The sequence below is a fragment of the Bos indicus x Bos taurus genome, chromosome 18 (assembly GCF_003369695.1).
Source record: "Bos indicus x Bos taurus breed Angus x Brahman F1 hybrid chromosome 18, Bos_hybrid_MaternalHap_v2.0, whole genome shotgun sequence".
NCBI lineage: Eukaryota > Metazoa > Chordata > Mammalia > Artiodactyla > Bovidae > Bos > Bos indicus x Bos taurus.
Genome location: NC_040093.1, coordinates 835,433 through 853,263, shown reverse-complemented (window position 1 = coordinate 853,263; position 17,831 = coordinate 835,433). Strand labels below are relative to the sequence as shown.

The following is a 17,831-nucleotide window of genomic DNA, read 5'->3' as shown; positions in this document are numbered from 1 at the left end:
GTCTTCTTGTTCTGCACCAGCTGTTCTTCCTAACCACTTCACTCATCACCCCACTGCTCCTCCTACCCAGCAGAAAAATGTAAATCACCAAATGATTATTAGTTATCAAGATAACCAGAAGGAAAGTGCCAACATCTTCTGGGGACCCATCCTTGACAAACTTTAGTCCAAATGCTAAGGGCTGAAGAATGACACCTCCCATAATGCCTGTAAAACCCAACGCCAAGTTCTCGTGAAACAAAGCTGTTCACAGGTGTGAATCTTCACCTGTATAACACTTGTGACCCAGTCCCTCAAATGAACACGATCAGTGCACCATCAAACTTGTGGTGACGTCAGAACTTGTTCTTTGCAAGCCTGTCTGCACTCACCTTATTACACGGGATCCACAAGAACTGTGAGAGTGTGTGAGGCCCACACACCACAACGTGGGCCATCTGTATCACATGCCCGGCCCCAAATCTCCCTGGAGTGTTTGTGAATTCTGTACCCACAACTGCTGTGCAGGGTCAGCATGTCCCACTGTATTTCTCCAACAAGGTCTCACTTCTGTCATACGTCCTTCGTTCTATGCTACATGAGTTTGTAGATCAAGGCTGCGTCAAAGGGTGTGAGCATTCAAACTCTGTCACACTGTGTCCCAGGCTGTGCTGATATACACTGATATTTAGAATCCTTTCTTGTGTTAGTTACTGGAGTTATGAAAAAGCTTCATTTTAGAAATGCACTCCAAGAAGTTACGTATTGAAAAACATGATACCTGAGATTATAAAAATTAAGAACGACTAGGTAAATCCTGATACACAAACACAAAAAGTGATCATGTGTATAAATATGATAAATGGTATAAGATACAGGAAGAGTCCGTCAGTCATTCCATTTATATATATATATATTTGAAAATAGTCATTACTGAAGTAGACTATACTCTTGCATCAGTAACGATAATGTTGAAGGTAAATTTAAAATGGCAAGAGGAAACTGGTTTGAAGGATGTACACAAGTATGTCCAATGTACATCTTAAATACATAAAATTTAAATGAACTCGATTTAAATGAAATGATTTTTAAAACAATTCAGCAAAATCTATCAATAATCATTCTAGTATGATTTATTAGCTACATTCCTACAATATTTTCCAGATACTGGACCTTTAAGGGGGGAAAAGAATACATGGTGGGCGACCGGCAATTCTTTTCAACTCCATTTCAGTGACATTATGTTCACGATTCGACACTGGCAAGGATGGGAATATTAACACCAAAGAAACTGGCAAACACTACAAAACAGGGCTTGATTTACTGTGCAATTAAATGTCTGGCCTTAAGACTAAGGTAACAAATGTGAATAAAACAGATTTATTGAAAACATGTATAATGCATGTGGCCATTATATTACCCATAGTATAAACTTTTAGAACATATACTTTCAGTACTATGAATTACGATTCCATGCAGAAAAAAAGTCACACACATTATTGCTGAATGAGTGAAATCTAACAGATGTCTTTGATGTTTCTTTGCTTTCCTTCTTGTCAAAAAAAGAGAACACACAAATCTCAGAAAACAAAAGTAGGCCAAAATATGAATAGAAATTTTCCCAAATAGAACACACAGGCGAAAAACAGACACATGAAAAACAAAAATTAACATTAAGAATCCAGTGAAAGGGAATTCCCCAGCAGTCTAGTGGCTAAGATTCCATATGTCCATATCATAGGGCACATTTTAGATTCCTGGACAGGGAAACTAAGATCCCACAGCCACATGGCACAGTGAAGGGGAAGAAAAGTCCTGAGAAAAAAGGCAACTAAAATCATAATGATTTTTTTACACAGAGGTTTTAGTCTTCATGGAAGAGGTCAGTCTGCATTCAGGGCTAGTTTTTAAGTTAGGCTATCAGGGAGGGAGGGCAAGTTCATATTAATAAACAACCATTATTCTTCTGAGCTACATTTTTCTGGAGGGGTGGGAGGAAAAGTGAGAATATGGGTAAAGGGGTAAAGGAAGAAGAATCTTGGAGACCACGCCATGTGAGGAACACACTGGACATTCTCAGGCCTTCAGTGTCTTTCCCACTGCCCAGAACAACGAGTGGTCAATCATATAACAGGGCAACAAGGACATCTTGAGGTGGCTACATAAAGAAGGTAGACAGAACCTTGGAAACCAATCACTGCTTATGGTGGTAGAGCCAGTTCCAAACCTAGGGCAATACCAATGAGCCAGTCCAGAGTCCCTGGCTTAATGCCGCTGTCCCTGAGAAACTTCCAAGTGGGAGGTTGTTAGTGAAAGATGTGCATGGGTGGAAATGAAGCTGGAGTCCCTGGGGTTAATCCAGGCTTCAGGTCTGTGTAGCTCATGGTCAGGACACAGGAAATGGAGTCCCTGCTCTAAGGGGCAGAAGAGAAGCATTTGCAGCGTAGAGCAACTACTCTCATGAAAGGTGTGGCAGTAGTGAGCTCCTGTGTAAGTCCCTCTAAATCTCTGAACTAGACACCCCTTCTTTCACAAATGGAAATAATAATTATTGAACCAAAGCATTGGTTTAGTTGGGTAGATAATGTGGTCATTCACATGTAAGGCATCAATGCTGGATGGCAGAGAAGACAATCCTGTCCAATCAGCATGAGGCTGGGGTATAAGCTGGGCTCCTAGGGTGGGGGGTCACAATGGACAAAGTGTTCTTTCAGTCTTCAAACCTGGTGTGTTGGGGGGCAGAAGAGGGTGGGGAGCAGGAGAGAAGTGATCAGATTCCCTAAATCCTAAACCTGGCAACCTGGCATTGAATCCCAGATGCCTATTCATTCCAAGGAGATCACAAACAGATGATACAGTCTCTGTGCCTCAGTTTACTCTTCAGAAAGAGTCCATTTGCTGCACAGGTTCTTCATGCTCTGTTACCACCTCAAACTTCTTCAACATCACTGTCAGCAATATCTGCAATATTCACAAAGCCCTTTCTCTAGTGTGAATTCTGTTGTTTAATCAACTGGCACCAACAGATGAAAGATTTAACACATTCCTTGCACTCAAAAGGCTTTTATCCAATGTGGATTTTCCAATGGATGAGGAGGAACTGTCTTTTCTTAAAGGTTTTCCCAACATTCATTGCACTCATAGGCCTTTTCCAATGTGAACTCTGTGATGATCATAGAGGTATGTCTGAGTAGTAAAAGATCGTCCACATTGACTGCACTCATAAGGCCTTTCTTCTGTGTGAACTCTCTGATGACGTAGAAGGCTCGACCTACTAGTAAAATACTTACCACATTCACTGCACTTATAAGGCTTTTCTCCAGTGTGAACTCTTTGATGATCACGAAGGGTCGACCTAGCAGTAAAATTTTTCCCACATTCACTGCACTCATAAGGTCTTTCTCCATTGTGAACTCTCTGATGATACCGGAGGCCACTCGAAGCAACAAAAGATTTTCCACATTCACTGCATTCGTAAGGCCTTTCTCCAGTGTGAACTCGCTGATGACGAAGAAAGCTTGAGCTACTAGTAAAACATTTCCCACATTCACTGCACTTAAAAGGCCTTTCTCCAATGTGAACTCTCCAATGATTACAAAGGTTTGACCTACTCGTAAAAGATTTCCCACATTTATTGCACTCATAAGGCTTTTCTCCAGTGTGAACATTCATATGGGCACTGAGATGTTCCTTTCGGCTAAAGAATTTTTCACATTCACTACACTTAAAAGGTCTTTCTCCACTGTGAACTCTCTGATGATTAGAAAGAGTTGACAAAGTAGTGAAAGATTTCCCACATTCATTGCACTCATAAGGCCGTTCTCCCGTGTGAACTCTCAGATGATAATAGAAACTAGAGATAGTAGTAAGAGCTTTCCCACATTTGTTGCACTCATAAGGGTTTTCTCCAGTGTGAATTCTTTCGTGTGCAAGGAAAATGGATTTGCGGGCAAAAAATTTTCCACACTGTTTGCACTGATAAGGTTTTTCTCTAGTGTGAACTCTCTGATGTTCAATTAAGTTCCCCTTTCGTCTGAAGGATTTATTACATTCCTTGCACTCATAAGGTTTTTCTCCAGTGTGGATTCTCCTATGGGAAATGAGGTATTTCCTTCGGCTAAAGGATTTCCCACATTCACTGCAATCATAAAGCATTCCTCCACAATTAAAGCTCTGATGTGAAAGGATTTGGGATTTGTGGCTAAAAAATTCTTCACATCGGCTGCATTGGTAAGACTTTTCTCCAGTGTGAACTTGCACATGCTGAATGAGGTTACTTCTTTGGGTGCCAGCTTTCTCACATTTGTTTACCTCACAAACTGCCTCACTAATGAGGACTCTCTCATGCTCTACAAGAATGTCTGTGTGGCTGGAAACTATCTTACCTTCTCCCAAACTGTGATGACTTTCTCCACTGTGAAAAACAACCTCACACTCGGTACTATTGTTCAGTTTCTTCCCAGTATTAGTGGCCTGTGGCTGAACTCCCATGCTGGCCATGAAGTCATTCCCAATCTCCATGTAGGTAGAGAAATTCCCTGCTGAGTGAACTGTGCAGGTCTTTAAAAATGAGGGTCGCTCAGTATTACATAGGAAAGGATTCTCTCTAACGTGCTGCTTCTGGTGCTGCTGAATGTTAGCAGTGAAATAGAACTCCTTCCCACAGGCCGCACATGTGTATGCTTTCTGCTCCCCATTTGTTCCTTGCTCTTCAGCCAAGTGCAAAATGTCTCTCAAGACTGGGATGCACATCGCACAGGGTTGGGTCTTCTCAGGAGACAAACCTGCCCTGGGAGTGCGAAACTGTAACACCCCTGCAGGTTTGATTTCTTCAGATGGTGTCTCTTTATCCTGGACTCCACGCCAAGAACCTGAAAACAAACAAGTGATGGTGAAGTTCTGGTTGACTTTATTGGAGGGAATGATATCACGACAACTGTAATATTTGCCACATGAAAGAAGCAGTGGGGACAAGCTGGGAGCAGAAAGCGTACACAGGTCCATGGAATCACGTCCAGCATATGAAGCCGGGGTCAAACTGAGGAAGCAGGTGCTCACTCCATGTCCAGGACACAAGGATTGGATGTGACCCAAGGTGAAAGGCACTCCTCTCTCAATGGGTTTACCAGGACTACATCCTCTGGTGACCTGTGACACTGTGGAGAAGTATACTGTTCATCCATGCCACTGAAAATCTGGCTGCAACATGCAGCTGGAGTTCAACAAACAGTAAAGCATACATGCATGTTTGAGGACATAAACAATTTTGCCACCAAGTAACAGAGGGAAAACAATGTGAAGACCACATGAGGTTTACACAGGTGGTAGGAGATGAATCCTAGGCTGGAGTCAGACTAAGAATGTAAAGTAGTAGAAATGACAGGTTGGCAGAATGTCCAGAATAGAGAAAGATGAGAGAAGTCATTTGTAGCCACTGGCAATAGCACCACAACACTAGTCAAAGGATGGAAGTCATATGTTCCTGGTATGACGAACAAAGACCTATAACAAGTCCCTCCCCACTTGACATTCATCTGGGCCCAGAGAATCTCCAAGCTCTTTTGCAGAGACCAGAGTCATGTCCATTCCATAAGGCCCAAGGACTCTCCATTCCCAGTTACAAGAGTCAAAATGATGCAAGTCCTAACAGAGTTAGGACAAAAGAACAGTAACAGTGGCTCAGAGGAACTCAGTACCCAATACATGACATCAAATACTACAAATAAAACATTTAAATAATCTTTAAATACTAAAAAAAGTCCTGAAACTAACACAACGTTGTAAATCAACCAAACTATAATATAAAATAAGAAGTTAAAATGAGTAAATGAATAAATAATCTCTATTGGAACCAGAGGAAAGGATGTATGGTGGATGGAGTACAAACTTTTTAAGACTTCATCTCCCCACATAAACATAACTGCTCTGGCAGAATCTAACTGATATAACTCTTTTGCAACTATTGAGCCTACTGAAGCTCTGCAGTGTCCCATAAAACAGAGCTTGAAGAGACAAAGCTTCAAAACTACAATCAAATACTACAGATATACTGGAATGATCATGTTGATAATTTTAAACAATTATGATTAATAAGCTAATTAATGTCTACGAATGGATAGGGCAGACAGCATTGAAACTAGAAGGAAAATATAAGCAGAGAGATTGGAATTTTAACAAAGGATCAACACGAAATGCACAAGGGGTTCCTTTTCACCACATCTTTACCAACATTATTTCTTGTGTTTTTCATAACAGACATTATAACGTATGATGTAGTATCTGTCATTTTGACTTGCATTTCCCCTACCATTTGTAATATTGAGCATTTTTTTATGTACAAGGTTCCCATTAGCATGTCTCCTTTCGAAAAATATCTTTTCATATCTAACAGATAACAGCTGGGGTGAACTGGTCCACAGTAACGAAAAAATGGAATCCTATCCAGTAGGCAACCATGGAACCTCACCTCAGGATATTTTTAAATTACATAGGAATTCCCTGGTGGCCCAGTGGTTACAATCCCACATTTTTCACTGCCAGAAGCCCAGGTTCAATCCCTGGTAGGGGAACTGAGATTCCACAAGACACAAATATATATTTATTCAAACTACCCATGAAATCATATAGGATTATATGGAAGTGATCTTAAATCAGTTGTTAATACATAACACAAATTTAGAACCACTAAATTTAAAAATGGAGAGAAGCAAATATAGCTGGTAAGCTAACAAAGGAGAGATAATAAAATCATACAAAATGCTCAATTAACACCAAAAAAGAAGGAGTGGTAGACTAACACAGGAATGCAGAACAAGGGCAATTTTAGAAAATGGTAACAAACACGTTAAGTATTTATCAATATACTAAATATTGATAGTCTCAGTGTACAAATTAAAAGAGAGATTATCAGGGTGGATTCAGAAACAGGACTCAACCATATGTTGTCTAAGAAACCCGCTTTAGGACTCCCCTGGGGGTCCAGTGGTAAAGAATCAGCGTTGCAATTCAGGGGACACTGTTTCAATCCATGGTCAGGAACCTAAAATCCCACATGCCACAGAGCAACTAAGCCCACATTCCGCAACTACTAACTCTGCACACTCCAGAGCCTGTACACCACAAAGAAGACCAAACAGCCAAAATAAATCTTTAAGTAAATGAAATTTAAAACAACAAAATGCACTTTAAATAAAACCTGAATATGCATTAAAGAAAAACGATAGAGATTAACAGAACTCAAAACAATAAAAAGTACTATTAACTATATTAATATCTACCAGAGGCTTCCCTGGTGGCTCAGTGGTAAAGAATCCATCAGCCAACGCAGGAGACACAGGTTCAATCCCTGGTCTGGGAAGATCCCACGTGCCACAGTGCAACTAAGTCCGTGTGCCACAACTACACAGCCTGTGTTCTAGAGCCTAGGAGCCACAACTCCTGAAGCCTGAACACTTGAGAGCCTGTACTCTGAACAAGAAAAGCCACCGCAATGAGAAGTCCGTGCATCACAGCTAGAGAGTACCCCCTCCTGCTGCAACTAGAGGAAAGCCTGCACAGCAATGAAGACCCAGCACAGCCAACTGGATATATGGACTTCTACAGACTACTGGTCTACTCCATCCAACAGCAGAATAATCTTAAGCTGACATGGAAAATTTACAAGACGAGCACACCATGGGCCAAAAAAACACACCTTAACAAGTCTGAAACAACAGAAATCAGAAAATGTCTGTTCTCAGAGTATGGTGGAATTACACTAGAACCAGTTACAGAAAGATAACTGGCAAATCGCACAATGAGAAGAAATTAAACAACCCAAAGAAACATGGATCAAAGAAGAAATCTCAAGGTAAGATTTTAATTATCTTGAAATAAACACAGCACTTCTCAAAATAATATGCATATGGTGAAAGCAGTGGTTATAGGGCAATTTATAGCACTGAATGTATATGTTAGAAATAATTAAGATCTAAAAGCAATCACTTTAGGAAACTAGAAAAAGAGAAAATAAAATCCAAAGGAAAAAATAATTTTTAAAAATCAAGATAAAAATCAACAAAGCCAAAGTTGGTTCCTTAAAATGACCAATAAAATAAAAAGATTCTAGTCAGGTTAATCACAAAAACAAGACAGGGCATAAATTATTAGTATCAAAAATAAAAGAGGACTTCCTCAGTGTTCCAGTGGTAAAGCCTCTGTACTTCCACTGCAGGGGACAGTTTGATCCCTGCTTTGGAAATGAAGATTTCACATGCCTCGAAGCACAGCCAAAAAAAGAAGAAAGAATGAAAAAAAGAAAGAGGAAAAACCACTATAGAGACAATGCACATTAAACGCATAATGAAATATATGGGCATTTCCAAGACCATAAATGTGATAATCTAAATGAAATAGATTAATTTTTTGAAATATACAGTCTATCACAACCCACACAACAATTCACAATCTAAATATGTATACATCTGTTAATGTAACTGAATCAATAAGGAATAACCTTCCAAAACAGAATGTAATTGGCCCAGATTGGTTAACTGGTGAAATATGACAAACATTTCAGGAAGATACAATTCTCTACAACTCCTTTCAGAAGACAGCAGCAGAGAGACTGCTTCCTATCTAATTCTGTGAGGCCAACATTACTCTAATACCAAACCAAAAACGTAAAGAAAAAGTATACGCTAGTATCTCTGATGAACATAAATGCAAACCACAAAGCGTCAGTAAATTGATTTGAAAACTATATAAACATGATTATACATCATGACCAAGTGGGATTCATGAAAGGCACCTAAGGCTTATTTCACACCATATTACAAAGTTATAGTAATCAAAACAGCATGCTAATAGCATAAAGACATATATCCACTCCAGTGAAATAGAATGGAGACTTCAGATTGTAAATATCAACCCTCATATATATGATCCAATAATTACTGACAGTAAGACCCTTACCATTCAATAAAGAGAGGCTTTTTACCAAATAATGTTGGAAAAACTGGATAGCCACATGTACAAGAATGAAGTTAAGAGTCTTATACCATATACAAAAAGGCATTCTAAATATATCAAAGACTAAAATGTAAGAGCTAAAATTACAAAATTCTTATGGGAAAAAAAAGGGAAAACTTTCAAAATGTTGAATTCAGACAAATTCTTGCCTATGACAATAAAGGCAAAATCGACAAAATAAAAAATAGACAAACTGGACTTGAAAAAAAAAGGACAATTACCACTTTATACCTTAAATTACATCATATAATGTGTCAACTGAACCTCAAGAAAGTTGGAGGAAAAAAAGAAAAAACTAAAAAACTTTTGTACATCAAAAGACATTATAAAACTGCAGAAAAAACAGGAAGAAAAAATTTCAAAGCCAAAACATGGAAATAACCTAAATATCCATTAACAGATGAAGGCATAAAGACAATAGGGTACATGTATACTATAGAACATTATTGAGTTCATAAAAACAATTACATAATGCCATTTGCTGCAACATGCATGGACTTAAGACATCATCATCCTAAGTAAAGCAAGTCAGAAATAGAAAGAAAAACACCATGTTTCATTTATATATGGAATCTAAAATATCATATAAATGAATACATCTAAGAAACAGACTCACAGACACAGAGAACAGACTTAGATTTCCAAGTGGGAGGCAGCTGAGCAAGGGAAAGATTGGGAGTGCAAACTAGTATATATGGGATGAATAAAGCAGAAGGTCCTACTCTATAGCACAGAGAACTATATTGTGTATCTTCTGATGCACCATAAGGGAAAAGAAAAGAAAAAGAATATATATACATGTAACGGAGTCACTTTACTCTACAGCAGACATGCACGAACATGAGACACAAAGACTTTCAACCAGTTCCACAATCTCTACAGCAATCAAAATGCCTGCCAAGAAGAGACCAGACGTCTACTGCGGATACTTGGCCTCCAAGGAATGTCCAGACTCTGCATTTTCATTGGTTGAACGCTGTCATAACACATGGTCTTCTGGAAAATGTAGTGTCACGGTCTCAAGAAATGGCACCCCACACTAGAAGACCAACAAGAAGAGCTAAACTGCTGAGGGGAGGAGCACTGAGAAACTGCCTGTGTGGGGGAAGGGCTTCATCCTTCTTAGGCGGGTGGAAGATTCTGGACCAGAGGAAGGGCTTAAGACCATTTGTCTTTAATGCTATTGACCACTGAAGTGTCTGCACATGGCCTCATTCCTTAAAGCCAACCCAAGCTGACATCCGCCGCTGGCAATTGGAAGCAAACAAACATTATCCTATTGATCTTGAAATCAACCCTGAGTATTCACTGGAAGGACTGATACTGAAGCTGAAGCTCCAATACTTTGGCCACCTTATGCGAAAAGTCAACTCACTGGAAAAGATTCCTGATGCTGAGAAAGATTGAAAGCAGGAGATGACAGAGGATGAGATGGTTGGATAGCATCACCGACTTGATGGACATGAGTTCGAGCAAGCTCCAGGAGATGGTGAAGGACAGGAAAGCCTGGCATGCCGCAGTCCATGGGGTCAAAAACTTTGACACCACTTAGAGACTGAACAATTGCTCTTGAAATGCATACAGCCTGAAGTGGTAGCTATTTGGGGGAACTCCCTGGTGGTTCAGTGACTAGGATTTACTATGTTTGCGGCTGCCATGCGGCGGGGTTCAATGGGTATTCCAGGAAATACGATGCAGCAAGCCCCTTCTCCCAGTCAAAAAAAAGAAGGAAAAAAAAAGTTTGAATTCATTTTGCAAGCTTTGCTCAAGGACAATAAAAATGTCAGAAAGGGCCCCTCTGAGACCAAGCAAAGGAACCTGTTACATGTTTTTATTCTCTGGTGCTGCAGCTTAAGTCCCAACAAAGCCTTGCCTTAAAAAAAAAAAAAAAAAAAAGCACCCTGACTGGGTATCTGGAAGGGAGACACTGGGCACGCCTAGTGCAGGTGAGCAAGAGGGAAAGCACTGCTTTTGTACATCCAGAAAAGGCTCTCTTGCCGGCAGGGTCTGTGCCCAACTCACTGAGAAACACCGATGTGTAATCCGGCCACAGTGAATGGCTGTGCTCTTGCTCGCTGAACATCGCCTGCCCAACCAGTCCGATTCAACTATACCTACTCACGCGGCTGACTTTTCATCTTTATCATAAGGCCTAATCAGTCAAGGACTACCTTCTTGCCCTGGCCTCAGCTAGTGACTGTTCCAATCTTTAGATCATAATTTCTTCACATTTACTGAAGTCTTGTCTCTGTACCCCATGTCCACCCTATCCAACTGGAGACTCAAAGACCACCACATACATGTCCCGACACCCTGTCTCCCTCCCCACAACAGCCCTAGTCATACCACAGCCCCATGCTAATGGACACACCTTTCTTTTCAGTGGGAACAAACATTCATAATTTTAATGTGAATGATCCCATTTATCTATGCAAACTTCCCTGGGCTCAGAATCTGTAATTATTCTTCAAATTTGTGGAGGGACGGGTCTGCATCTCAGCTGAATAGCTTCCACAAGGACACACAGCTGCCAGGCCTTTGACGAGTGCTTACACTACACCAAACAGATGCACTGGCTTCTCTTCTGCACTTCCTAATATGCACACCATCAACTGTGTCACAACCACGAACTACCTACTCTGGTGTCTACATCTTCACTGGGCCTCCAGCTCCACCTTCCCCGGTTCATATCTCCTTGCAAACACGTTCCCTTTTGTGATGCTGTGCAAAGTGACAGGGGCACCAAACCAGCAAGCCACCCATGGTCTTCAGTGTCACCCCAGATGTGACAATGGCCTCCACCACATGCAGTATGCAGTGATTTCTTTCCAAGCTTCTGCCCATCTTTTTCATGAACCCAATTCAGGATACATCTTGCCCAAACTGTCCCGGTCACTATTCTGAGCACTGTGAGGGACCTTGAAAGACTGCTGCTGCTGCTAAGTTGCTTCAGTCGTGTCCGACTCTGTGCAACCCCATAGACGGCAGCCCATCAGGCTCCCCCGTCCCTGGGATTCTCCAGGCAAGAACACTGGAGTGGGTTGCCATTTCCTCCTCCAATGCATGAAAGTAAAAAGTGAAAGTGAAGTCGCTCAGTCGTGTCCGACTCTCAGCAACCCCATGGACTGCAGCCTACCAGGCTCCTCCGTCCATGGGATTTTCCAGGCAAGAGCACTGGAGTGGGGTGCCACTGTCTTCTCCCCACTTGAAAGACTACGAATGTCCAAAGTGGACCTCTCCCTGTCTCCAAGGCTCTTCCTCCTAATCCCCTCACCCATCACCCCACTGCTCCTCCTACCCACCAGAAAAATATAAATCACCAAATGATTGCTATTTAGCAAGATAATCAGCAAGAACTTACCCACATCTTCTGGGGACTGAACCTTGACAAACTTTAGTCCAAGTGCTAAGGGCTCAAGGAATGACGACACCTCCCATAAAGCTTCAAAAACCCAAACCGAAGTTCTCTGCTAAACAAAGCTGCTCACAGATGTGAATCTCTAGCTGGTAACACAATTGTGACTCAGTCCCTAATCTGAACACAATCAGTGCATCAAACTTGAAGTGACGTGGGAGATTGTCTTTCTAATCCCGTCTGCACTTACCTGATCATAAGGGATCTATGAGAACAGTGTGACTGTGTCTGGTCCACACACCACAATTTTGAGCATCAGTATCACATGCCTGGCTGCCCAAAAATTCACCGCTTGTGAATTCTGTACCCACACCTGCTGTGCGGGGTCAGCACGTCCCACTGTATTTCCCCAGCAAGGTCTCCCTTCTGTCCCACATCCTTTGTGCTATGGTACATGAGTTAGCAGATCCAGGCTGCATCGAAGGTGTGAGCATTCGACCTTTTGTTACACTGCCCCCAGGTTGTGCGGATAAACACTGGTACTTAGAATACATTCTCGTGTAATACATTGCTGGCATTACGAAAAGGTTTCATTTTTGAAAAGCATTCTAAGAAGTTATGTATGATGCGAAAAGATGTGAAACCTGCGATTACAAAACTTAAAAATGACTAGGTAAATCATGATACACCAACAAAAATGTGTGTAATTATGATAAATGATGATAATATACAGGAAGGCTCCAACACAGTCATTCCATTTACATATATATTTGAAAACAGTGATTACTAGAGTAGGCCCTTTATCAGTAATTATAATGTTGAAGATGAATTTAACATGGCAGAAGGAAACTGATTTTAAGGATGTACACAAAAATGTTTAAATGTACATATACAAAATTTAAGTCAACTATACAACCAGTAAGTGATTTTTCAAACAAATTAGAAAAATGTATTCGTAATCACTGTACTATGGTTTACTAGGTACACTCCTAAAACATTTTGCAGCTACTGGGCCTGTAAGGGGCAAAGCATACAATGGTGGGTTACAGGCAATGCTTCCCAACTCCATTTCAGTGACATTACGTTCACAATTTGACACTGGTAATGGTGTGAATATTTTCACCAGGGAAATTGGCAAGCACTACAAAACAGGGATTGATTTACTGTGTAATTATATCTGAAGGTAACATATTAATAAAAGAAACTTATCCAAAACATGTATCATGTATAAGGCCATTATATTATACATTGTATAAAAATAGAGAACACAAACTTTCAGTATTCTGAATTATAATTCCATGCAGGAAAAAAAGCCACTCACATTCATGAATGAGTGAAATCTAACACGTCTTCGTTATTTCCTTGCTTTTCTAATGTCAAAATAAGAGAAAATAGCCTAATCTCACAAAACAGAAGTTGGCAAAAGTACGAATAGAAATCTAATGAAACAAGACACACAGGTAAAAGACAGACATGTGAAAAACAAAAACATCAAGAATCCTGAAAAAGAGAATCACCAGCAGTCCAGTGGCTAGGACTCCCCGTGTCCACATCACAAGACATTTAGATTGCTGGTTGGGGGAACTAAGATCCCACATGCCACATGGCACAGTTAAGTAAATAAATAATCTGAGAAAAATGTAATTAAAATCATCACAATTTTTTAATACAGAGGTTTTGGTCTTCGTGGGAGGGGTCACCTTGCATTCCTGTTAGTTTTAAAGCCAGGTTGATCAAGTGTGGGTCTCAGAAAGTGAGGACAAACTCACACTAATAAATAATCATTATTTTGCTAGGTAACATGTTTCTGGAAGGGTAGAAGGAAAAGTGAGGAGATGAGTAAAGGGGTAAAGGAAGAAGAGCTTTAGAGACTACACCATGTGAGGGCCACACTGGACATTCTCAGGCCTTCAGTGTCCCTCACACTGCCCAAAACAGTGAGCAGGTCAACCACGTAATGGGAACAGGGACATCTTGAGGTGGGTATGTAAAGATGATGAACAGGACCTGGGAAACCAATCACTGCAGAGAGCGGTGAGGCCAGTGTCAGATCTGGGGAAATGCCAATGAGTTGATCCAGAGTCCCTAGCTTAGCACTGCTCTTCTGTGAAGAACTTCCCAAGTGGGAGGGTGTTAGTGGGAGATGTGCACACATGGAAATGAGGCTGCATCCCCTTGTGGTAATGGAGCTGTCAGGTATGCAGAGCTCATGGTCAGGATATGGGAACTGGAGTCCCTGCTCTGAGCGGCAAAAGAAAAGCCAGTGGACATGTGCAGTGTAACCACTCTCATGAAAGGTGTGGCAGTAGTGAGCTCCTGTGGAAATCCCTCTGCCTCTCTGAGCTGGACAGCTCTTCTTTCTCAAAGGACAATGATAAAAACTGAGTCATAGCATTGGTTTGGATGGGTAGATAAATGGAGTCATCCACAGAAAAGTAATCAATGCTGATTCCAAAGAAAAGATAATCCTGACCATCAGCATGGGTTGGGATGTAAGCACAGCTCATGGGGTGGGGGCAGAGGGAGCAGAAGTGTCAGGATGGACAAGGTGTTCTTTCAGTCCTCAAACCTGGTGGGCATGCATAGAGCAGGGGAGGAATGAAGTCACCAGATTCTCCAAATGCCTGAACCAGGCAACGTGGCATTCAATCTCAGATCCTTATCCCTTCAACGGGGATCATAAACAGATGACACGGCATCTCTGTGCCTCAGTTTCTGCTCTAGGAAAGGGTCCATTTGCTTCATAGGTTCTGCCCACTCTGTCACCACCTCAAATTTCTTTGACATCATTGCCAGCCATACTTGCAGTATTTATAAAGCCCTTTCTTCAGTGTGACCTCGCTGATGTTTAATCAAGCAGCAACTTCGGTTGAAAGATTTACTGCATTCCTTGCACTCATAAGGCTCTTCTCCAGGGTGGATTTTCCAATGTGTGCGGAGGAGCTGCCTTTGCTTAAAGGCTTTCCCACATTCACTGCACACAAAAGGCCTTTCTCCAGTGTGAAGTTTGTGATGATCACAGAGACTGGTTTGACTAGTAAAAGACTGGCCACATTCACTGTACTTATAAGGCCTTTCTTAAGTGTGAACTCTGTGATGACGAAGAAGGCTCGAGCAACTAATAAAATGCTTCCCACATTGACTGCACTTATAAGGCCTTTCTCCAGTGTGAACTCTCTGATGATCATGAAGGCTCCACCCAGCAGTAAAAGATTTCCCACATTCACTGCACTCATAAGGTTGTTCTCCACTGTGAACTCTCTGATGATACCAGAGGCCATTCACAGCAACAAAAGATTTCCCACATTCACTGCACTCATAAGGCCTTTCTCCACTGTGAACTCTGATGACGAAGAAGGCTCAAACTACTAGTAAAACATTTTCCACATTCACTGCACTTATAGGGCCTTTCTCCCATGTGAACTCTCTGATGATCACGAAGGCTCAACCTAGCAATAAAAGATTTCCCCCATTCACTGCATTCATAAGGCCTTTCTCCACTGTGAACTCTCTGATGACGAAAAAGACTCGAGCTACTAGTAAAACATTTTCCACATTCATTGCAATTAAAAGGCTTTTCTCCAGTGTCAACTCTCTGGGGACACTGGTGGTTCAGCCTAGCAGTTAAAGATTTCTCACATTTATTACACTCATAAGCCTGTTCTCCAGCATGAAACTTATGGGCATTGAGACGTGCCTTTTGGCGAAAGAATTCCCCACATTCACTGCCTTCAAAATCCCTTACTTCATTGTGAACTCGCCAGTGATTACAAAGGTTCGATCTACTTGTAAAAGACTTCCCACATTTATTGCACTCATAAGGCTTTTCTCCAGTGTGAACATTCATATGCACACTTAGCTGTTCATTCCAGTTAAAGAATTTCCCACAGGAACTGCACTCGAAAGGTCTTTCTCCACTGTGAACTCTCCGATGATTAGAAAGGATGGACCAAGTAGTGAATGACTTTCCACATTCACTGCACTCATAAGGCCTTTCTCCAGTGTGAACTCTCAGATGATAATAGACCAGAGCTAGTAGTAAGAGCTTTGCCACATTTGCTGCACTCATAAGGGTTTTCTCCAGTGTGAAGTCTTTCATGTGCAAGGAAATCGGATTTGCGGGCAAAAAATTTTCCACGTTGGTTGCACTGATAAGGCTTTTCTCCAGTGTGAACTCTCTGATGTTCCATTAAGTTCCACTTTTGGATAAAAGATTTATTACATTCCTCGCACTCATAAGGCTTTTCTCCAGTGTGGATTTTTCTCTGGGCAATGAGGTATTTCCTTTGGCTAAAGGATTTTCCACATTCACTGCAGTCATAAAGCATCCCTCCACAGTTAAATCTCTGATGTGCAAGGAAACGGGATTTATGGCTAAATAATTTTCCACAATGGCTGCATTCATAACGCCTTTCTCTAGCATGAACTTTCTGATGATGAATGAGGGTATTTCTTTGGGTGCTGCCTTTCTCACATGTATTGAACTTACAAAACCCTTCACTAGTGAGGACTCGCCCATCCTGAACAAGTATGTCTGCGTGGCTGGAGGCTATCTTGCCTTCTCCCCAGCTCTGATGACTTTTCCCACTGTGAAAAATAGCTTCACATTCCTTACTATTGTTCAGTTTCTTCCTGGTATTAGTGGCCTGTGGCTGAGCTCCCATATTTGCCATGAATTCATTCCCAAGTTCCATGAAGGTAGAGAGATTCCCTGATGCAAGAACTGTACAGTTCTTCAAAAATGAGGGTCTCTCCATGATACAGCATAAGGGGTTCTCTCCAATGTGCTGCTTCTGGTGCTGCTGAATGTCTGCAGTGAAACAGAACTGTTTCCCACATGACCCACATGTGTATGCTTTCTGCCCACTATTTGTTCCTTGCTCTTCAGCCAAGTGCAAAATGTCTCTCAAAACTGGGATGCACATCTTACAAAGCTGGACCTTCTCAGGAGACAAACCTGCCCTGGGAGTCCTAATCTGACACTCCTTCTACAGATTCACTCTGTTCAGAAGGTGTCTCCTCATCCTGAACTCCACGCCAAGTACCTGAAAACAAAGAAGTGACAGTGAAGTTCACGTTGACTTTACTGGAGGAAGGGAACACCATCACAATTCTATATCTGACACATGAAAGAATCACTCTACAGGACTGTGTTCAGGAAATGGAGTTGGGATAAAACTGAGAAGCAGCTGCTCTCACCAAGCGCAGGACAGAAGGACTGGATGTGGCCCACGGAGAAAGGCGTCTTCTACAATTCACTCCTCTGTCAATGGCTTTTACCAGGAACACATCTCCTCAACCTGTGACACTGTAAGGAAGCAGATCTCCAAGCCTCAGAAAATCTGACTGTGATTTTTTTTTCTTGTGATGAGCACTTTTAAGATCTACTCTTTTGATATTTCTTTTTACTTATTTACCCTTTTATGATCACTTGGTGGTTGTTGCTGGTCTCCGGCTTTCTCTCGTTTCGGCAAGCAGGGGCTAGTCT

The 17,831-nt window shown here is 41.4% G+C and overlaps 1 protein-coding gene across 4 annotated transcripts in view; it reads right to left on the bottom strand.

Annotated features, from left to right (window-relative positions):
- LOC113875917 (zinc finger protein OZF-like) overlaps nt 1-17,831 on the bottom strand; it is a 39,732-nt gene that overhangs the window by 10,627 nt on the left and 11,274 nt on the right. For 2 of the 4 annotated variants that reach the window (XM_027514617.1, XM_027514620.1), the window contains one exon: nt 1,095-4,850. The exons of 1 other annotated variant lie outside the window; for it this stretch is intronic. In XM_027514617.1, coding sequence (XP_027370418.1) covers nt 3,118-4,850 — 1,733 coding nt within the window. In that variant the 3' untranslated portion in view covers nt 1,095-3,117. Of the gene's footprint in view, nt 1-1,094; nt 4,851-12,915; nt 17,389-17,831 lie in introns of those variants that run through there. One more of the 4 variants, XM_027514621.1, reaches the window with a different exon arrangement.